The sequence below is a fragment of the Oryctolagus cuniculus genome, chromosome 7 (assembly GCF_051225735.1).
Source record: "Oryctolagus cuniculus isolate XC-2025 breed Fujian yellow rabbit chromosome 7, ASM5122573v1, whole genome shotgun sequence".
Lineage (NCBI taxonomy): Eukaryota > Metazoa > Chordata > Mammalia > Lagomorpha > Leporidae > Oryctolagus > Oryctolagus cuniculus.
The window spans coordinates 153,672,295-153,693,617 of record NC_142873.1 but is presented as its reverse complement, the minus strand read 5'-3'; the positions used below and the strand labels follow the sequence as shown (position 1 = coordinate 153,693,617).

At 66.5% G+C, this 21,323-nt stretch overlaps 1 protein-coding gene across 2 annotated transcripts; it reads right to left on the bottom strand.

The window, feature by feature from the left end:
- Positions 1-829: 829 nt before the first annotated feature.
- Positions 830-20,687, bottom strand: RCC2 (regulator of chromosome condensation 2). Of its 2 annotated transcripts, XM_051841999.3 has the most exons (14): positions 20,548-20,687; positions 19,205-19,318; positions 18,198-18,487; positions 14,481-14,574; positions 11,689-11,832; positions 10,064-10,195; positions 9,670-9,758; positions 8,017-8,131; positions 5,749-5,915; positions 4,973-5,153; positions 3,980-4,085; positions 3,466-3,538; positions 3,052-3,129; positions 830-2,593 (listed from the first exon to the last, which is right to left on the bottom strand). In XM_051841999.3, exons 3-14 carry the CDS (start codon positions 18,477-18,479, stop codon positions 2,489-2,491), a joined length of 1,566 nt encoding a protein of 521 aa, XP_051697959.1. In that variant the 5' UTR covers positions 18,480-18,487; positions 19,205-19,318; positions 20,548-20,687; the 3' UTR covers positions 830-2,488. The 2 variants fall into 2 exon arrangements, with proteins under 2 accessions (XP_051697959.1, XP_069933142.1); XM_070077041.2 differs by lacking the exons at positions 19,205-19,318; positions 20,548-20,687 and adding an exon at positions 18,901-19,036.
- Between the last annotated feature and the right edge of the window lie 636 nt (positions 20,688-21,323).

Here is a 21,323-nt window from a genome sequence, read left to right as displayed (position 1 = left end):
CACCTTCCCTGGGCCCTGGCTGCTGAGGGACGGGAGGCCCTCCTGCTGCTGCCGCGCTCCTGGTACCATGGACCTGTGGCCTTCAGGTCCCCGTCCTTACAACGTGGCAGGGGGCTGGGACAGGACCCCCCACCCCCCGGCTGCCACCCATCCTGTGGACACCGCCCACCTGGGGGCCCCAGGGCAGGGGTGACAAAGGCAGGGACCCCAGCGCACAGCAGCCAATGCCATCAGCACCCGGTGATGTCCAGGACCTGTGCCGGACACCGCTGGCTGCAGGTGGCCACGACCTATTCGATGCCCCAGTCTGGAACCCTGCAGTGGGGCCCAGGAGAAGCCTGGGAGCCATGCTGTGGGAAGGGACCGGCTCCTGCCCTGTGAACCCAGCACTGGTGCCTGCTGCCCCCTGGTGGCTGCTTGGCCACACTGCACACAAGGAGCAGCCAACGCCAAACACCGGGTGGAGCTGGACCAGGTATGAACACAGGGTCTTCAAAAAGTTCCTGCAGAGATTTCCAAGATTTTACACCAAAGCATGTGGGCCTTTTCATCCCACTTTCCCCGAAACCTTCCCGAGCCCCCGGCACGTGCCCCCAACTCCTGTCACAGTCCCGGATGTCCCCACCCCGTGGCACCTTCCAAGCCAGGCAGCTGAGGCACTGGCGGCCCCTGCCACCCACTCCCCAGCACGGTCCAGGCCCAGGCGCTCCCTGCAGCGGTCCCCTGCCGACAGCCCTTTCTGTGGGTGCCGGGGCCCACGTTCCGCTTGAACACAGCAGGTGCCCGTGCTGGGTTCCACCACCAGGGAAACGCGAGAGCCAAGCCCGAGTAAACAATGATGCAGTTTATTTAAAATGTTTACTCCGAGAAATATATATATAAAAAAAAATAAGACAATTACAGCACTAAACCAGGCACCTTCGACCAAGTCCCGCCCTCGCCTCGGCTGCCCTTCCCCCCGATCTGGAAGACTGGTCAGAAGCGGCAGGGGCCCCGGTGCCTCTCCCCGGGAGCGCGGAGGAGGAGCGGGGCGCTGCCAGGGAAGGCGGCGGCAGCTGCAGGTTTGTCTCGCCCGCTCGAGCTCCAAGCCCAGCTCGGCCCCTGCAACGCTGTGCGCTGGGGCAGAGGCTGCAGCGGGACAAAGAGCAGCCGCCCGAGCCCCAGGCCGGGGAAGACCATCCAGGCAACCCGTCGGGGCCACGTGGACGCGTCAGGTTAGCTGAGCGGGAGCCCGGGGGCTGCGGGGCCGGGACGGCAGTGCTGAGCCCCCTCGCGTCAGCGCCCCACGGGGGCAGCCCCTGCAGGAGGGACTGGGGTGGGAAGACAGGGAGAAAAGCAATGATGACCTAGATCATTTTTGGCATTTGTAACATCGAGACAGCGACAAGTGGTAACAATAGCAAAAAGCCAAACAGTTTTCCAAAGAGCAGTGTTAACTGTCCCAGCCACCCCAGTCTCACGCCAAAGTCCTACCCCGGCCCCCCAAGCACCACGCAACTAAAACTCTAGTTAAAGCACCCAAACCAGTCCGGACCCTCGGCAAACCAGGAGCCCGAGAGGAGGGTTCCGGGAAAGGCACCTCGTCACTCACGTGGCGCGGGGCACGTGACACCGGCGACGGGCCCGGGGCACTTGGTCAGGGGAGGGGGCGGCCGCGCTGTCCGCGGACACGCAGGAGTGGAGGGCCCCGTCCGTCAGCCCGACTATTTGGTACCAGAGGCAAGCACGCGGGACCACAGAGCGCGAGCCGGCAGAGCAGAGACCCCGAGGAGGGTGGCTCCAGCCGGGGGCGGGGACGCGGAGGAAGCACGTGGCGCCGGGGCTGGCGGCAGAGGAGCTGGGGCCGCTCGGCGTGTCTTCAGCGATTGTGGGTGACGCCGAGGCCCTGGCTGCACCGGGGGCCGCCCGGCAGGACCCCCGCGGACACGCACCCCCGCCTCTGCCCACAGTCGCCTGATTTGCATTTGGACCTCTTTTACAGCTAAAGTAGATAAAAATGGCTACACACAGACCCCGAGACCCCGCCAGGGGGACCCGGCCGATGTTGGGACGCTGGGGGACTGACAGGTAGCCCAGGGGAGGGAGCCGAGCGACCACCAGGGCCCGGAGCCGTTGGGGACAAGGGACAGCCGTTCTGGGAGAAGGGCAGTCGGTCTCCCCCGCAGGTCACAATGCTAATTACAGCTGGGAGAGAAGAAGAAACTTACAAAACAAACTAGCGAAATGAAAGCCCAGACTGCAGTGGCTGCCCCGCCGCGGGAGTGGCATGTGGATGGGAGCAGGTGCAGGTGTTTTAATTCGACATGAGGGGGACCACTTGGGAAAGCCTACAGAAAAAGGTCGTCAACGTGGGATCGCTTAGAAAACGGAACTTCGGGGAGCCTAACAATAATGCACCTGCGGCCGACTCTCGCTTTTCCCGTCGCTCGTCCGGACTTCCCGTCCCAGTGCACGTGGAGTGACCGCTGCCGCGAGGGGGCGCCGCCCCTCAGAGGGTCCGGGGGTTGTACTCGGGCAGCTTCCTCAGCTTCTCCTTCTCCGTCTCGGCCTCGTCTCTCGCGATCACCAAGGAGTGTGAGTAGCCCATGGCCACCTGCGGGACAAGGCAGGCCGGGTCCAAGGGTGCACTTCCCTGTGAGGGCGTCCTGGAGCTTGGGGCGGCTGAGCCCGTGGCCCAGGGACGGGGCTACGCTCAGCTCCCGCCTGGCCCAGCCCGCGCCGGTGGGGCCATCTGGGGTAGATCTGGCTTTCCTTCTAACTCTGCCTTCAAATACATGAAATAAATCTTTAAAACAGTGCGTCAGCCCCCTTACTGAAAACAGCCAGGGTCATTGTGATCCACACCCCCACCCCCACCACAGGCCGTCCAGGCTGCGGCTGGAACAGCAGCTGGGGGAACCCAGCGCCCTGGCGGGACCCTGGTGTATGTCGCGAGGACAGGCTGGCCGGGACCCCTCTGCACTTCCCTCTTGCTGAGGGCGTGACCCATCAGTGCCCTGGCGAGGCGGCGGGAAGCCGGCCGAGCAGCTGCTGGATCGCAGGCGCCCTCACCTGTTCTGAGAAGATGCCGTCCAGCGTCTTCACCTCCTGGGCCGCGGTGGACGACTTGGGCTTGTGGTCCCCATAGCCCTGCGAAGGCAGAGGAGGCGCTCACCGAAACGGGGACCCACGGGGCCACGCCTCTGGGCGGCCGGCCGGTGAGCGCCAGCGTTCACCCCCAGGCGAGCTCGGGAGCCCAGCAGGCTCCTGGCACCTGTGAGGACCGTGGGGTAACAGACACCACGGTGCTGGCGCTCACCCCGCTCCCCACACCCCTGCAGCAGCAGGCCTAGTGGAGGGCCTGGCCCCTTCCCGGGGGGCGTGGTCCCAGAGCACCTGACTTGACCCCTCCGGGCTGCCTGCAGGGAGCTGCCGAGCTCACACCCCCACCCCTGTGGCCCCACAGCCCCGCCTCCCGGGGCTCACCAGCTCCCCAAAGGTGGGCGACGGCCCCCAGCTGATGGTGCTCTCGTCCGCGGCCACGATGATGCTGCTCTTCCTGGGGGGGCAGAGGCCATCATCGCGGACACCCCGGCATCTCCCACCCCCCACCCCCCCCGCAGGGCCAGGCCTCGCTGCCCTCCCACCCCACGGAGACGCGTTTCCATGGAGCACAGGTGACTGAGGGGCCCCACCGCCTCCCTGCCCGGGGTCTGAGGGCTCTCAGAGCCACGAGGCCCCCTCCACCCCGGCCGTGGACTAAGGCACCCACCGAGTGTGGCAGCCACACGGCTGTCCTCCTCCACGCTTAGGGGTCTCCACCTCTCCCCGCCATGTGCCCAGCTGGGAGTCTGAACCGGCGGCCAGCCCGCACCCCCAGCCCCGCTCGCCCTCTCCAGAGGCCTTCCCAGTGACACCCCGGCCGTCCGCTCCCCTGCGCCCCCACCCGGAGTCCCGCGGTCACAGGCCAGGCGCCCTCCCCTGTGCGTCCCTCACCTACCCACAGGCCAGGCTGCGGATCCTCCAGCCACACAGGTCCTGGACTGCCTTCGGGTACATGGTGGACTCGCGGGAGGTGTTGGTGGCGCCCCAGAAAAACAGCCCGCCTGCGGGGAAGCAAACGTGATCCCACCGTGACCCGCGCCCCAGGAGCTGAAGCCCAGCCTCTGGCAGCGCCTGCGTGGGAGGCACGGGAGTGGCACGAGTGGGCGCCGTGCGTAGCCACTGGGGATTGGGCTGCTGCCGGGGTGCAGCGGGCTGGGCCGGGCCTGTGACACCCCCAGCCCACATCAGAGTGGCAGTGGGGTACAGCGGACTCAGCTGGGCCTGTGACGCCCCCAGCCCACATCGAGTGGCAGTGGGGTACAGCGGGCTCAGCTGGGCCCGTGACGCCCCCAGCCCACATCAGAGTGGCAGTGGGGTACAGTGGGCTCAGCTGGGCCTGTGACGCCCCCAGCCCACAGAGTGCCCGCGGGGTACAGCAGGCTCAGCTGGGCCTGTGACACCCCCAGCCCACATCAGAGTGGCAGTGGGGTACAGCGGGCTCAGCTGGGCCTGTGACGCCCCCAGCCCACAGAGTGCCCGCGGGGTACAGCAGGCTCAGGTGGGCCTGTGAACCCCCACCCCACATCAGAGTGCCCGCGGGGTACAGTGGGCTCAGCTGGGCCTGTGACGCCCCCAGCCCACGGAGTGCCGGCTGGAATCCTGGCTGCTCTGCTTCCGACCCAGCTCCCTGCTGATGCGCTCGCGAGAGCAGAGAGGGATGGCCCCAGTCCTCGGGACCCTGATTCAGCCTGGCGGAGCCCCAGCCGCTGCGGCCACTTGTCCTCTCTCTTCCTGCCACAATGCCTTTCCAATTAAAAAAAAAAAAAAAAACCGACAGCACCACCAGTGGGATGAAGCGAGCGAGGGCTCAGGACCCCGGGACAGGACCGTGGCCACGTGGTTCCCATGGAAACACTGAGCCCGGGGCCGGGCGGGGACGAGCACTGACCCACTTCGCTGACGGCGAAGGAGCAGGTGTAGCCGGCGTAGATCTGCGAGGCCCCGCGGCCGGGGAAGTCGAACAGCTTCACCAGGCGGGGCACCATCTCGTCCTTCTGCTCCGCGTGGCCCAGCCGCCCGTAGCCACCGAAGCCCCAGGAGAAGACGCGCTTCTGGGAGTCCAGCACCAGCTGCGGGGAGAGGAGACACGAGGGTGGCACACACGGGCCTCCGGCAAGGGGGCCTGGCAATGGGAGGAGGGGAGTCCCTGTCTGGAGTGGAGAGCCTGGCACAGCAGATGGCAAAGGAGGCTTTGTGGTGCAGATGAGCCAGCCCCTGTGACGCTGGCATCCCATACGGGCGCCGGTTCGAGTCCCGGCTGCTCCACTTCCAACCCACCCACCTGCTGATGGCCTGGGAAGGCAGCGGACGACGGCCCGAGTGCTGGGGCCCCCGCGCCCACAGGGGAGACCCGGATGGAGCTCCTGGCTTCAGCCTGGCCCAGACTCAGCTGCTGTCGGCTATTAGCAAACAGACCAGCAGGTGGCAGACGCGTGTCTCGATTCAACAAAGGAATCACTTACAACCCATCTTTTCTCAACGCCTTTGCTTCGCGTCTGAAGCGGGTGACAACTCAGTAGGCGGAAGTCACGGGGGACAGTGACAGGGAATGACCCTGGGGCCACCTGACAGGCCACCGAGGAAGGCAGGAGGCAGGTGGCCCCTGAGCAGAACTGCGCCCCGCGCCCGCCCCGCCGGTCTGTAGGAGAGGTGGGGGCGTCTCACCGTGTGGTTCGCGCCACAGGCCACGTCCCGCACCACCACGTTCGGCACCGGCAGGATCTGCCCGTCTTTGGTCTTCTCGATGAAGATGGCCACTCGCCGGGGCACCAGCTCGCAATCGTACTCGATCCGCTGCGCCCGGGCAATGAACTTCCCGTCCGAGTTGTGTCCTGCGGTGACCGCAGAAGCCGCCATCAGCAGCAGCACCCCCCCGGCCCTGGGGGCCTGCGGGACGCCGGGCACAGCCAAGGCTGCTGCCAAGGCACCTTCCTCCTCCCGCCGAGGCCCGCCCCACGGGTGCAGCCCCGGACCCAGTTTGTTGGTCGAGACCAGCGACTGTTTTGGAAACGGCCCAGCACGGCCAGGACGCGCCGCTGTGCACTCCTCCCACTGTCCACCCTCAGACACAGCAGGGCCACCGTCACGGCTGCCTGTGCCTCCAATGGCCCCATCAGCCTGTCGGCTCTAGCACCAGCCCGCGGTACCGGGGAAGCTACCCTGGACTCTGGCTGGCCCCTCCCTGCAAGCTACCCACACAACACACAACCGGTCTCCAGAGTGCGGGTCTACACCACGTACCCAAAACCACAGCTGCAACCAGCAGGAGACCCCTAGGCAGGTTCCTCACATTCTTCCCCCAAGGGATCTGCCAGGACCACCCCCATCCCCCACCGCAGACCTGCTGTCCCCTGGGACATGTCTGGCCATTACAGGTGGGGGGCGTGGCCTTCAGTCTAGGGTAAGACATCACCCCCCACACACCCCCATCAGAGTGCCTTGGTCCAAGACTGGGCTCCAGACTCCCGATGACTAGGCTCCTCCCACCTACATGGGCTGTGCCTGGACTAAGTTCCGAACTAGGACCCCAGCCCCTGGCTACTGCAGGTGTTTGGGGAAGAGTCCTCTCCCTTAAATTAAAAAAAAAAGGTGGGGGGGACCAGCATCATGGCGCCGTGCATTAAGCCACAGCTTGCCACCAGCAGTCCTCTTGGGACTGCAGGCTGGAGTCCCGGCCGCCCCACCTCCGACCCAGCTTCCTGCTCGCACGTGTGTTAGATGCGCCCGTGTGGGAGGCCACAATGCGGCTCCCCGCTCCTGCCTCTGCCTGGCCCAGCCTCTGCAGACATTTATTTAGGGAGTGGCTGAGCGAGGGGAAGCTCTGTCTGCACTTCGCAGGGTGGGGGTGGGGGTGGGGGAATCTGAGGATGCCACACCCCTTCAAGGCTGAAGCCAAGGCCAGCACCGCTGAGCGCCGCGCTGTCTCCCTAGAAGTAACTATTACCCTGAGCTCCTCTGCACCAGGTCTCAGGCATGCAGCCGGCTCGGGAGGCCCCGGCCAGGCACCCAGGGCGGGCAGGGGTGGCCAGGCCTCCAAGGCACCGGCTTCCTTCCCCTCCTCAAAGGAGCAGCACCCAGGGGCCGGCACCGCGGCATAGTGGGTAAAGCCTCCACCTGCGGTGCCAGCATCCCATATGGACAGCAGTTCAAGTCTCGGCTGCCCCACTTCCCACCCAGCTCTGCTGGGGCCCAAGTGCTGGGGCCCCTGCACTCGGTGGGAGACCCGGAAGAAGCCCCTGATCGGCCCAGCTCCTGCCGCTGTGACCCAGTGGATGGAAGGCCTCCCCGTCTCTCCCTGTCTGTAGCTCTCTCTTAAATAAATGAGAACAAAAAACAAAAAGCACGCAAAGCCCAGGACGAGGCCGCGCCGCGAGCAGCCGACCCTGCGGGTCCCCGGGCCTGGGGCCCAGATGTGGGTCCGCGGTCTGCAGGGGACGCAGACGCCCACTTCTGGGGGCTGGTGGGGGCGTGGCCATGGAAAGGCAGGCACCCCGGGGTGTGCGCAGCGGCTCTGACTGAGGCGAATTTAGCCTCCAAGTCCCCGGTCTGCCGGGAGTCGCCGCGGGTGCTATTTATACCAGGGCCATCTGCCTGCTGACGGCCGCGGGGCCAGCAGAGGGCGCCCACGCGCCACCGCCCGGGCCTCCCGGAAGAGCAGGGACAGTCGGGACAGAGGACGGACGGATGGACGATGGACACTGGACTGACGGACGCTGGGGCGGTGAGAAAGGAAATGGAGCCCGGAGGGAGGGCGGCGGGCGCTCCACCCAGGCCGCGGTGCTCAGGACACCCCAATCTTAGCCGATTTTTCCGCCTCTCATCAAAGGCCACTGTCATGTGACACAGCACGCTGGCCTGACTGGCTCACAGCTGAGATGGTTTTACAGAGCACCCGGTCCGAGACCGTGACAAAGCTTTAACAGACTTCCGTACCCAGCTGACCGTATTCGGGGCACCCAAAGGAATACAGGTTTCCTTTGCAGTCCGTGATCATGCTGAACTCGGCCCCGCAGGCCATCTTGGTGATCGGCTGGCCATTGTACATTATCTGCAAAGACAGGACAGCCGGTCAGACACCCCAGGCAGCAGGTGAGACGCCTCTCAGGGCAACGCTGCAGAGCTCAGGAGACGCCCCCGCCTTTGTTCAAAGGTAACCACGGCCATCTCTGTACCCCAACAGTGCCCGGCAGGGCGCCTCCCACACCCAGTGCTCAGCGAATGCGGAATCCCACGACGGGCCTGGGGGCAAGGGTCAAACGGACCAGAATCAGCACCTGACCCCCCACCCTCACCGAAGCTGCCAGCCCCCCTTAAAATGACAAGGCTTTGTCAGCAGCGTCATCGGCCACCAGGTGCAACGAACCCCTTCCCACCCTGACAGACGAAGGCTTCTCAGTTAGTCTTTATCTGACCCTAGCCAAAGGGCACAGGGCCATGATTCACCCCTTACTGGAGAGGTGAACAAGAAACAGGCCAGCCGTGGGGCCCAGTGCTTGGGTTCGAGTCCTGGCTCTGCCTGCCTCCAGCTTCCTGCTAGTGCGCACCCGAGAGGCAGCAGGCTGATGGCTGAAGCAGCTGGGTCTCCGCCAGCGCCGGGGGACCCGGATGGAGCGCCCAGCTCCTGCTGACCCGGAGTCACCGGGCACCTGGGGAGGAGCCCAGCACACGGCAGCTCTGTCTCTGCCTCTCAAACGATAAAACAAAAACAAAAACCAAATGAAAGAAGAGCTTGAGAGGGGCGCGCAGTGTGGTGCGGGTTAGGCTGCGGTCTGATGTGGGCATCCCATGGGGCGCCGGCTGCGGTCCCGGCTGCTCCACTTCCGATCGGCTCCCTGCTCACACGCCTGGGAAAGCAGCTGAGCACGGCCCGAGTCCTGGCCCTGCGCCCACTGCGAGACCCGGATGCCATCTCAGGCCCTGGCTCTGGCCTGGCCCAGCCCCAGGGGCTGCGGCCATTTGGGGAGTGATCGCTAACTCCGCCTTTCAAATGAATAAATCTTTAAAAAAAATTCAAAATCCAGAGCGTAGAAGAAGGCAGCCAAGGCAGCTGGGAAGCTGTCTGATAACGAACCGGGAAAACCGCGCCAACCCACGAGCCGGGACGGCCTTGGCAGCGCTGGAGACGGGGAGCGTGGACCCCGGGCCCGAGTCCCCCGAGGCCCAGATGAGCCCAGCCACTGCAGGGGTCCTCTCAGATCGCAGAACCCGAGCCCCCCCCCCGCCCAGGCACTGAGCACACCCGGCCTGGAGCAGCTGAACCCCACTCCTCCCCCGGACTCCCGGCGTCTTAGCAACAAGCGCCTGCCACCTGGTGGGTGACCTCAGCCAAGGTCAGGCGACACACCCACGGCATTCGTCACTGTGAACCCCGTCTCTAAAACACACGCCCCCTCCGGAAACAGAAGGTGGTCCCAGGACACTTTCCAGCTTGACCACAAACTCAACCCGTTCCGAAGACTACACCACGTGACCCCCACTGAGCGCATCGCAGCCCTCCCTGCGCTGGGGACAAGGACAGAGCCCGAAGTCGGGCGAGACACAAGTCCACGGCCGGCACCCAAGCCGGGGGCGGGGGCGGTCAGTCACCTGCGCGGGGCTCGGGACGGCGTCGGTCTGGTTGCCAAGGCCCAGCTGCCCCATCTTGTTCTCTCCGAAGGCAAACACGGAACCCGTCTCTGGAAGGCAAGAACCAAGAGCAAGCGCTCAGCGTCCGGAACACGATCGGGAAGCAAAGGTGTCAGTGATGCCAACAGCCACTTGCCAGACACAATGGAAGTGACACAGTGTCCCCAGACGGTGATGCAGGAGCGAAACCATCGCACACCAGGACCCAGGGGTGTGGAGAGGGGCAGCGCACAGCCTGGGCCCCGCTGCCGCCACCGGCTCCCGGAGCTTCTGTCCGCTGCCGACCAAGACTCCATCAGCGACCCCACCCTGAGCGCCGAGGGACCGCTGGTTTCCCGCCCCGCCCCCGCCTCACCTGTCAAGGCCAGGGTGTGGTTCCGCCCGCACGCTGCTGACACAATCACTTCGTGGCTCAGACCCTCAATGAGTCGGGGGGCTTCCACTCTCTTGGTGTCACCGTGTCCCAGCTGCCCCTTCTCATTTCGACCTGCAGACCAGCCAGAGGGAAATGAACGGGCGGCCAGAGCAGCGCCCCCACCCGGGTGGGGGGGGGACGCACCTCACACCCAACGCCGTCAGCAGTGCCTGCCCAGGGAGAAGCAAGGCCCCTCCTGGGGCTCTGAGTCAAGTGGACACTGGTGACCAGGGCAGGCCAGCCCCGAACACGCACCTCCCTGCTGCTGAGCCAGCCCGGCACAGCCCAAGCCCTGTGAAGCCCACACACAGCTGGCACCAGACGTGGGAAGAAGTGGGCAAAGGCAGGCAGGAGCCCGAGACCGGCCTCGCCGGCGGAGGGAAGCCACACACCAGACTGGCTCTCGGGGAGACTGGCGGGGACAGGCTGGACAGGCGCTTTCCAGCTGGAGCCAAACACCAGGCAGAGCCACAAGGCCACACCTGGCCACGAGGCGTCAACTGGCCTCGGAGCCTCCCTCGCTGCCCAAAGACCACCTTCCGGGCTGGTATCGTGTTGCGGCAGGCGCTGCCCACGCTCATGGTCAAGGGCACGTCTCCCCGAGAGGAGCTGGGGGCAGCACCTGCCTGGCTCTGCCAGCCCGCTGCATGGGCACAGGTGTCAGCCCCTCCCCTGGCACTGGGGCTTAGCGCCACAGACAGCACCACTCGGCTTCCGGGAGCTCAGCAGACCCGAGGCAGCCCTGCTGTGGGCCCCACCTGCGGGCCGTGCACCCCTGCCCGCCCCCGGCCCACCAGGCTCCTCAGAGCCATCGCTAGGTGAGACCAGAAAGGAGGTGTCTGAAGTGGGAACCCGACACGAAAGGCTGCGTTTGGCGCAGGGACACGAGGCAGGGGGCGCACCTCTCGCCAACCGGGAGATGACAAAACCCCGGGCAGCGTCAGCAGCCCCCGACAGCCTGCGAGGGTGAATCTGGGCCAGACACACTGGTTAGCTTTGCTCCAACAGAATTACAAAATTAGCAAAGCGCAGCGAAGACAACAGATGTTCGTCTGTTTGGACTGCGCGACAGCAGCTCATGAGATCGCAAAAACTGGTTCAGACAGACCGAGATACACAGTCACAGGGACCGCAGGTAGCCAGAGGCGGCCAGAGGGCGGGGACACAGGCCAGGCGACCTCAGGTGGCGCCTTGTTCCTGCCTGGAAGCGGGTGGGGACAGGAAGGGGGCAGGGACAGGAAGCCCCCGTAACCCCCAAGGTGAGCAGAGACAAACTAGGGAAAGCCAACCAGTGCCAGAGAAAGACCAGCGGCTGGGGGAGCCCCAGAGCCAGACTAAACGGGTGCCCACGTGCGCTCAGAGGCCCCCGAGGGGAGGGGCCGTGTGACGCCAGCGGCGGGAGCAGAGGTCCATGGCGCAGCGCGGGCGTGTGGGTGGCAGGGTGGGAGACAGTGCCGGCCCTGAAGAGCGCTCTAAGAGGAAGCGCGCCAGGCCCCGCAGCCCCCGCCCGGCCTCGGGCGCCGTGCAGGAAGTTCCCGTGGGGACGGCGCCCGCAGGGTACTTACCCCAGCTCCACAGCTTCCCCTCCGTGGTGATGAGGAGGCTGTGCGCGGCGCACGACCCCGAGACCACAGTCCGCACCCGGACCCCCGACAGGCAGCCATACCTGTGGGGCCCCCACAAGTTCTGACCGAGGTTCCGGTAAGCAGCTGCAGAGAAGGAGAAGGGCAATCAACTCCCTGGGGGCAGCAGGGGCCCGAGACCCCGCCCAGATGTCACCCACGGCAACCATGGCTGGTGAAGAGCCAGGGCCTCCCCCCAACTCCCACACTCTGTATCCAAGAACAAAGGCGTGGGTGCCCCGAGTTTGGCCTGGCCCGGCACATTCAAGTCTGCCCTTAGTCTCTGTGATACCACCGCAGGCCACCTGCAGCCCTCCCCCAGGAAACACCCCACTGTGTCTGTGGCCTGCGCTGCCAATGCCCCTCCCCCTCCGTTCTCGGGCATCCCAGTAGCTTTGGCCACTTCCTGCCCCCCGCCTTTGCCCACCTGTCCGCATCCCCCTGACTTGCTCTCCTCTCCACACTCAGGTCAAGGGCCCCTCCAGCCCCTCCTCAAGGAAGCCTTCCTGGTCCACGTGCAACTCTGAACTTTGCCCTTGAACCCACGGCCACCCCATGCGCCTGGGACACCCAGCACCTCTGCTTCCCATGCCACGGTCAGCAACCCAAGGGCCAGGCCATTGTCTCCGGCAGCCTGGAACCTCTGGACGCCTCTCACAGTAAGTGCTCAGCACCGGGGCGGTGGGGGAAAGACCCACTCCCCCAAACCCCAAGAATGGACAAGGCCATGGTCAGCTTCACCCAGCTCAACACAGAGCCCTGAGAAGGGCTCGCAGGCCACGGCCACGGCCATGGCCAAGGGTCAGGCTCTGAGCCGGCTCTCAGGAAAGGCGTCCGCCATGGGGTTGCGGCTCATTCAGTGCACTGCAGTGCCCGGCCCGGGCCCGTCCTCCACTCAAAGGAGACAAGAACACCAGCGACTCCCAGGGAGAAAGCACACTAAAAACCACCGCGAGGCGTTTCTCAGGCCGCAGGTGGAGCCGCCACCTGTGCCAGCTCCCTGCTAACGGCCCGGGAGAGCAGTGGAAGGCGGCCCACGTGCTTGGACCCTGCACCTGCATGGGAGACCCGGCTGAAGCTCCTGGCTTCGTCCTGGCTGCGCTGCAGCCATCTGGGGAGAGAACCAGCAGACGGAAGGTCCCTCGCTCTGGCTCTCCTAACTCTCTCAAACAGGTATCGAACAGAAAAAGAAAAAGAAAAAAAAACTTTTCAAGAGAAACGAAGGCACAGCCATCACGTAAGATGGCAGCTGCGGTAACGGGGACTGGGGCGTGGTGGACACGTGGTCTCGGGGACCCCATGCTGTGGCCACGCTTCGCCATCTTCCAGCCCACCGGGCCTGGGGGAAGAGCGCACAGGTGGGCAGGCGCTCCCTGCTGTGGCTCGGGGACAGCACAGCGGCAGATTGCACCCCAGCGGTCGGGGCCGGCCGGGGGATGAACTCCCACGGCCTCCAGGTCACCCGGCTGGTGCGGGGCTCGCGGAAGCATTTTGTCAGCTAATGAGACGCTCACGCTGCCATCGCTACTGCTGAGCCGGGTCCAGCGGGCGCTCTGAGCAACGCTCTGCTTCGAGGACAGAGACTGGGTGGTGCAGGCACCACTGGGCAGCGGCCCTCCCTCTGTTCCCTCTATTTACGCCAGCAGAGGTCACCAAGGGCCTAGGGTATTTAAAAATACCTTTATTGAAAAAGTAAAAACTAGGGCCAGTGCTGTGGTATAGTAGGTTAGGCATCCGCCAATGGTGCCAGCATCCCATATGGGCGCTGGTTCGTGTCCCCGGCTGCTCCACCTCCAATCCAGCTCTCTGCTATGGCCTGGGAAAGCAGAAGATGGCCCAAGCGCTTGGGCCCCTGCACCCACGTGGGAGACCCGGAAGAAGCTCCTGGCTCCTGTCCGGATCAGCCCCGGCTGTCGCGGCCACTCGGGAAGGGGCAGCAGATGGAAGGTCTCTCTCATCTCTTGCCCTCTCTGTCCTTCTGCCATTCATTCGACTTCTTCAAAAGAACGAACCGACGCTCTGCGGAGCCAGGCGGAGGCCAGCAGAGGCCTCCGACACACAGTGCCGGCCAGGGCACCGGCTGCTGTCCTGAGGCCCAAGAGAGGCCACCTGCGGCTCGCACCCGCCTCTCTGCCAGGGCCGCGGTGCTCCTGGGACGGACAGCGTCTCCGCGCCCCTGCTGGAAGGCGCCAGGGCGTGCAGTGTGCAAATGCTCTGTTCAGAGTGAAGCCACCCTGGGACTCCTTCCAAACTAAATGCAGAAGCCATAAAACAGGGCGCAGTGCCAGCCGTCACGTCTCTGAGGACAACTGGGGACGAGCAAGCACCTCTCGGGCCCTCTCCGCTGCCTCCCCACCCCCAGACTGTCGCCGTCAGCACAGCAAAGGCACAGGGACCCCGCGCCATCCGCCCCGCCCCGCCTACGACTCCTGGTGTCACCTCACAGGCCCAGCTCCTCGTCATCACCAAGAAACAGCAGGACAGATGAGAAAAGGGGTCAGTGTTTACTTGAGGACGCGACTTGTTTTTCTGTCTCACTTAACGGAACTGGTTTTTTAAAGGCAGAACACCCAGGGAGACCCGCGCAAGACCCGGGCTCAAATCCAGCTGTCACAGGAAGCTGCCCGGCCACTGCGGGCAGGCGCGTGGTCCCACAGCCCTGCTGCCGGGGGCACCAGGACGCCCGGGACCCCCACAGGCAGGATCATTTGGGGGTTCGGAAACGGTTCTCATACCTTGCTGCTTAGGCACTTCTTTCCGACCAATCAGGTCCCAGTTGGTTGCCCCAAAAATCAAAAGCTGCCCTTTGCACTTTGACCCTTCAAGTTTCTGGAGAGAGAGGAGGGAAAAGAATTAGGTTAAGGCTGCTTCTAGCTTCCCGAGGCGGTCCAGGGGCATCTGGGCAGAGCCACCCATTGTCAGGGACTCTAGCTGGGAGCTCGGCCCGATCCTCCCCAAAAGTCAACACAGGAAACCCCACGAGCCTGTGACGCAGAGCGGTGCTGAAGCTCACTCGCCCGTGGGCTAGGTCCCCTTCCCGGAGGCTCGGGTATCCCCCTGTGGCCGTCAAACCCGAGGAGCCCCCATCGTCCCTGCACGGCCATTCCAGCTGCCAGCGCTGCAACCTGCTCCCGCCACGCCAGGAGCCTTTCCGCGGGGGAGCGGGCAGCCCACCGGAGGCTGGCGGTCAGCTTCCCCACGCGAGGGGAGGACAAGGGAGCGAGGGACAGCCTGCACAGGCGGCCTTGCACGGGCTCATGCGTCCTCGGGGCCACCGGCTCTGCCAGTGGGAATCTGTGCCGAGGGCAAGGCGGCCGTGGGTACCACCCTAGACACGCTCCTCCTCGGGGCTCAGGCCCGCGCTGGCCAGGGAGCGCAAACCTCTTCTGCTTCCACACCTCACACCATCGTTCCAGGACATGAAAAGGAACCAGGGTGCCTTCTACGTACAGGATCGTCTGACGGGCGACAGGCCAGCTGCAGGCCCGGCCACCCTAGCCCTAGTCCCCGCGCCACGCCAGGCGGGCCACTCTGGCCCACCGCAGTTCATGCATTCTCGAGACTCCATGTCTTCGCCATCACTGAACCCATTCTCGGGGAACGCTGAGGGCCCAGACCTGCATCACAGGCCACAGAGCAGCCATGGACTCGGCCACATTAACTATTTAGAGAAGGCCGGGCATCGGAGGGCAGCCGCCCCCGCCCTGCCCCCGCCTCCGGTTACTCGCTTTGAGCCAAGTTTCCCCAGGTTATCTCCCTTCTTTGCATAGCTGGCAGACGCGACTGCCACGCTCTGCAGGCTGGCAGCTGGTGGGTTCCGTGCAGGTCCCCCTGCGAGAACCCCCTGGGCTCGCTTCCAGACTCAAAGCCAGCAGGCAGCGCCAAGGCCCCGGGGGCGGGGGCCGAGAAGGGCCTGGAATGAAAGGCCACTCCACCACCCTCGCTCAGACAGGGTCCAGGGCGCCTGTGCCCGGCACTCGCTGCTGAGGTCAAACCATCCAACGCGGAGATGCGGTCACCACGGTCCGACCTCGGGGTCACCACACACAGGGCGTTGTGTCCAGCTGGCCTGAGCCCGTCATCGCCTGGAGCCGAGGGGGACTTCCTGAGGTTTCCTGGGTGAGCCTGCTCCAGCCAGCCGGGCACCGGCACGAAAACCCAAGCTTGTTGATCAAAGGTGGCGCGGAGACCCTGGGCAAACGGAGCGCGCTCCGGGGTGGCACCGACTCCCACCTCGTCCAAGCTCTGGGTTCCGCTTCGACGGAGGCGACTACTGCTCCGTTCTCCACACTGCTCACCTGGACTTCCCTCCGCGTCGTGCGCGACGAAGATTTAAGTAACTCACAGTAAAATGCCTGACTCCCAGCACAGCCTCAGTGGGAGACCGCCCAGCGTTCCCAGGCGGATGGAGAGCGATCCTGCCGTCACCGACGGCCTCGGGCTTGCGTTTCCGGGTGAACTCGGAGCCTGCAGCGCGGCCGCGAAGCAGAGAAGCCCCAAGAGCCGCCTCCAGGAGGATGGCTGCACTCCGCGTCCCTCGCTGCCTGCGCGGCCATGGCCTGGGTGCAGGCCGCCTCTGGCGTCTGTCCGTTCAGAGGACGGCGGGGACAGAGCCGGTGACGAGACCCGTCCCGCGGACCACTCAGCCAAGCAGCGCGCGGCACTGGTCCTCGGATCACAGATTTGTCCCGGGGCCCACGGAACCTTAGCAGCCACGCCTGGAGGAGCCATGACGGCCTCAGGGCTCTCGGGTTTTCTAGGGTTCCACCGAGGTTCCCGCTTCCCAAGGGAGGAGGGCTCAGCCAACTCTGGTGCTGACAAGACCTCGCTACACCCAGCCCCCAGGCCCTCAGAGCGAGCGGGTCCGTCCATCACTCCCGGCAACCCTGCCCTCTGTGGGCTAAGACTCCCCGGCCAACACGGGTGGCTCTGGAGCAAGTGAGGCCGCAGGCTGGGAGCCCCCCTCTCCCTGCAGCCGGCACCACGGCCAGGCCAGCTCAGTGCTCGGCAGACAGGGGCAGCCGGCGCCACGGCCAGGCCAGCTCATGCTCGGCAGACAGGGGTCCCAGGAACCGGGGGCCAGCAACAAGCAGCAGGAGGCTGGCCCAGGCCCACGGAAGAGGGCAGGCTGCACGGCCCAGGCCTGAGCCACCCGGGAAGGGGGGCCCTGCTGCGGCACAGCAGGTGGAGCCGCCACCTGCAGCACCGGCATCCTGCACTAGCATTCTGGTCTCGGCTGCTTCCCACCCAGCGCCAAGCTCGTGCAGCCGGGAAAGCAGCCGGGCCCTGCCACCCACGTGGGGGACCCGGATGGAGCTGCAGCGCCCAGCCCGGCCGGGCCCAGCCCCTGCGTTGTGGCGGACTGGGGAGTGAACCAGCGGATGAGATTTCTTTCAAAAACAGAACAAAACCAAACCAACTTGGGGTACGGATGTTCTATCGCTGGCTGGACCCCAACCTGCTCCACTGCAGCGCAGTTTAACTCCTGCTGACGGAAATACACGCGCATGGTTCTGTGACCCGGATCACCGCACGCTCTGTGATCCACATAGAACAGGGCTCAGAGCTCCGGAAGACGCAGTCTCAGAACACGCCGCACGGCCCTGGCCACCCTGGCGACCTGGCGGGCACACCTTCGTCCGCCAGCTGACCGGCCAGCCCCCTCCCGGGGAGGTGCCTGAAACCCTGCACGCCGGCCTCTTCGCCTAGCGGGGAAGGGGCTGCAAAAAGACCACCCGAACAGTTAACCCTTCAACGGCTGCTGGGGAGCCGACTCTGCACCCCGAGTTCTCAGGGGCCTCCTCTGACGACCCAGTGGAAGCCGGGACCCCCTACTCCTCCCCAAACACACGCTACAGCAAACTCGCAAACACTCTGTGCTGGGGAGGGCGCGGGGTCGGCAGGGGTCTGCGGGCAGGTCCCCGAGCAGGCCACTGCCCTCACGGAGCCAGCCGCGCTGGGCCGGGACGGACGCCCCGGCCGAGCACCCCCCAGCCCCGCGGCGCACCAGGCAGACAAAGCCCGAGCGCCTCGCCGCCGGGGGCTCCCCCGACCTCGCGGGAGGGCGCTCCGGAGCATGCGCCCTCGCGCCCGGCGCGCGGCGGCGGCGGCGCAGGGCCGCACGGGGCATGCGCGGCGGCCGGCAGGCCCCGCCCCCCCGGGGCGCCGGAGCCGCGGCGGCGGGAACCTCAAAGCCCCGGCGGTCTGCGCCGCTCCCCGCTCCCCGCCGCGCGCCGGGGGCGATCGGGGCGGCGGGCCCGGGCGCAGACGAGCGCCGCCGCCCCCGGCCCGGGCCCCGCGCGGACGCCCCGGGGCGGGGGCGGGGCGGGCGGGAGCCGCTCGGCGGCGCCGGGGGCGGGGCCACGACCCCCGCGCGCGCGGGCCGCCCCTCCCCCGCCCGCCCGCCCGGGGCGCGCGCCCCCCGCCCGCGCCCGCGCCCGCCCCGCACTCACCACGCGCTCCTTGGTGTGCTCGGGCTCCGTGATGACCGCGGCCGCGCCGCCCGCCTTGCCCGCCGCCGCCGGCCGCGCCGCGCGCTTGGCCGCGCCGGGCGCCCCGTCCAGCTCCAGGCCGTCCTCGTCGCCGCTGCTGCCGCCGCCGCTGCTGCTGCTGCAGGGCTCGGGCCGCTCGCGCTTCCTGCCCGCCGCGCCGCCGCGCCGCCGGGGCCCGCCGCGCGCCGTGCCGTTGCCCGAGCTCGGCTCCTCCCAGGCGGCCGCCGCCTTCTTCCTGGGCATGGTCGCGGCTGCGGGGAGACGGGGCCGCGGGCCGCGCCGGTTACGGCCGAGCGCCGGCCCCACTTCCTCCCGGCCCTGCCCGGCGGCCCCGGGACCCCCGCCCCCCAGCCCGGCGCGCGGCGGGCGGAGGGGAGACCCCGGCGGCCCCCGGGAGACCCCCGCCCCCACCCCGGCCTGCGGCGGCCGCGGGGAGGCCGCGGCGCCCCCGAGACCCCCGCCCCCACCCCGGCCCGTCCTCAAGTTCGGCGCGGGCCCACAAAGCACCCCCGACCCCGGGCTCGGGTGCGAGGCGGCCGCGGGGCGCTCGCGCCGCCCCACCTGCTGCTTTTGTCCCCCCCCCCGCGCCCCCTCCCCAAAGCCCGCGCTCGGGGGGCGCCCCCGAGACCCCGATTCCGCGCACGGCGGCCGCGGGCCCAGGCACCTGCTCGCGCAGACGGGGGCGACCACTCGCGCGGCCCCCGGCCCGGCCCCCGCGCGCTCGCCCTCGCGGCCTTTTTTTTTTTTTTTTTATCGATTTTGAACAATGGGTTCTCTGTCTGTCTCCGTCAGACCACGTGGGCCCGCCTGGCTTCCCCTTTTTATTCATTCACCCCCACTCCCCCTCCCCCAGGTTGCCTTTTTTTTTTTTTTTTTTTTACCTTTTCTCTTAAAAAAAAAAATCCGGAAAAAAAAAAAAAACTTTCCCAGACCCCGCAAACTGCGCGGCGCGGGCCCGCGGCGCCTACCTGCTGGGGACGCGAGGACGAGCGGCGGCGACGAGGCGGGTCGCAGGCCCGGTGGCAGCCCGCGGCCCCTCGCCGGACAGACTTCGATGTAAATACGAGCTTCCAGGACAAACGCTACAACACAAAACAGAAACACATGTGCGGCCGGCCGCAAGCGAGCGCGCGGCGGGGCGGGCGGCGCGGGGCGCGGGGCGCGCGCGCCCCCTGCCGGCCGGCGGACCGCGCGCCGGGACCCCGGCTCCGGCCCCGCGCCGCCCGCCCCCCGCGCGCACCCCGCACGGGTCACCTCGGGACACCCGCCGGCTCGCCGCGGCCAGCAAGGGACGCGCCCTAATTGAGCGCTCGGAGCGGAGGAGGAAAGCGGTTTGAGTAATTCCCTCCCGCGCCGAGCGAGGCTGCGTTCCGTTCGCCCGTGCGTGTGTCCCGCAAGGTGCTGCGACGCCGTGGGGTGACACGCACGGGCGAACGGACGGGCAGGTGACGGCAGGGCCGCGGGCGCCCTGGAAGCTGGTAAGGTGGACATTCGTCATGGGTGGGGGCGGGTTTTTAACCGAGTTCGCGGGACCTGCGAGCCGCACCGCGCTTAGGTCCCGGGCTGTGAGCGCGGGACCAGGACGGGCGTCCGCTCGCGGGATGAGCACGACTCACCGGCCAAGGGGTGAGCGCAGAATGGCGGCCCGGTGGGGTCCTACCTGGGGAGGAGAGGGGCGGGGGGGCGCGCGCCAGCGCACCCAGCTAGGCCGGGGAGCCACGTGGGGGCTGGGTCAGGGTCGGGACTCGCGGGATCCCCCGGAGAAGAGAGGAAGCTTTGCCGACTCCCAGCTGTGCGGCTGCCCCCACCTCCCCTGGGGCCCCACCCGGCCTCTTCCCCGGCTTCCTGGCTCCCGCCGGAGAAGATGCCTTTTTGGGGAAGACAGAGCCTAAGACGTGCGCGAGTACTGCACGCAGCCAGCCATCGAATCCGGAAGCAGGGCTGGGGGAGGAAGACCGGCGGGGGCTCGGGGGCGTCCGATCCGCCCAGGGCGCGCGCGGGAGAGGAACTTTGGAAACGGGAAATCAAACGGGCACTCCTCCGAGACTGCCGGGAAGGAGAGACCGGGGACGCCAAACCCTGGTGCTTGCTGGTGGAAAGTTAGGGAGAGCCACCCCCCCCCCCACCACCACCAAAGAATCCCGCCCAGATCAGGCATCCCGGCCCCTTCAGGAAGTGGCTTGCCGCTGCTTGTCGGCCCGGGGCGGTTCCGTGCCCGGCACCCTGTGTGGCCCATTAGGAGCGCAGCCGCCTGGTGCGGTGCCTTTAGGTGCCAGCCCGCCCTCCTCCGTTTTCCCCCCTGCCCCATTACCGTGCTTCCTTGCCCGCGTAAAAGACACGTGCGTCAGAGACACTGATGCAATGAGACGCTAATATCACATTGCATCATCTGATCCTAGGTGTGGCGCCCCCGAAAACTGGTTCTGACGAGGTTGCGCTGCAGCCGGAGAAGCGGCTACAGTACCCGCCCTCCCCCGAACCGGCCCCACTCGCCCGCCCGGTGACAAAAGGATTTTTTTTTTTTTTTAATGTATGCGCTGCTCTTCCCCCGGGGACACAGCCGGGTGACTCCCAGCTGAAATGGGTGTGCAGCAGGCATCCGTCAGTTAGGCGTGGCGCACTGCCACTTATGTAACAAATGCTACCCGGCAAGGTGCGCCGAGCAGAGGAGATGGAAGCCGCACTTCCTCCTCTGAAATGCGCTAGCCTGACTCCGGGGCAACTTCCGGGAGGCGGAGTGGTCCTGCCCGGGAATGGAGAGTCCCGGCACTTGCAGGCCCCCGTGCTGGGCGCCGTGTTGGCTGTTTTCAAGCGCGGATCCGAGGAAATGTGGGCTCCAAGCACCTGCTGGAGGGCCTCTCTGGTCGTTGGCGTACTCCTATCTAAGTCGGCCATGGCAAGCCAGGTCTCTCGTACAGGATGAATTTTCTGCCCCCAGTACATGAAAATGAAACCACTCGTCCTGGGAATGATGCTGCTGACCAGTGGGCACTGGATTCCAAAGTCTGCAGGTCCAGCTTAGTTTGGCGAGGATGATACCCCTTCCATCCGGGATGTCCAGCAGGGTACCCACCTGTGGCTACTGAG

Excerpts from the sequence above, each read along its gene's own strand:
- RCC2 (XM_051841999.3), bottom strand. The coding sequence starts at position 18,479 with ATGCCCAGGAAGAAGGCGGCGGCCGCCTGGGAGGAGCCGAGCTCGGGC. Across the intron at positions 11,833-14,480 it reads AGAAGTGCCTAAGCAGCAAG|CTGCTTACCGGAACCTCGGT; the intron begins GTATGAGAACCG and ends CCTTCTCTGCAG. Across the intron at positions 4,086-4,972 it reads CTTCGCCGTCAGCGAAGTGG|GCGGGCTGTTTTTCTGGGGC; the intron begins GTCAGTGCTCGT and ends GCTTCCCCGCAG.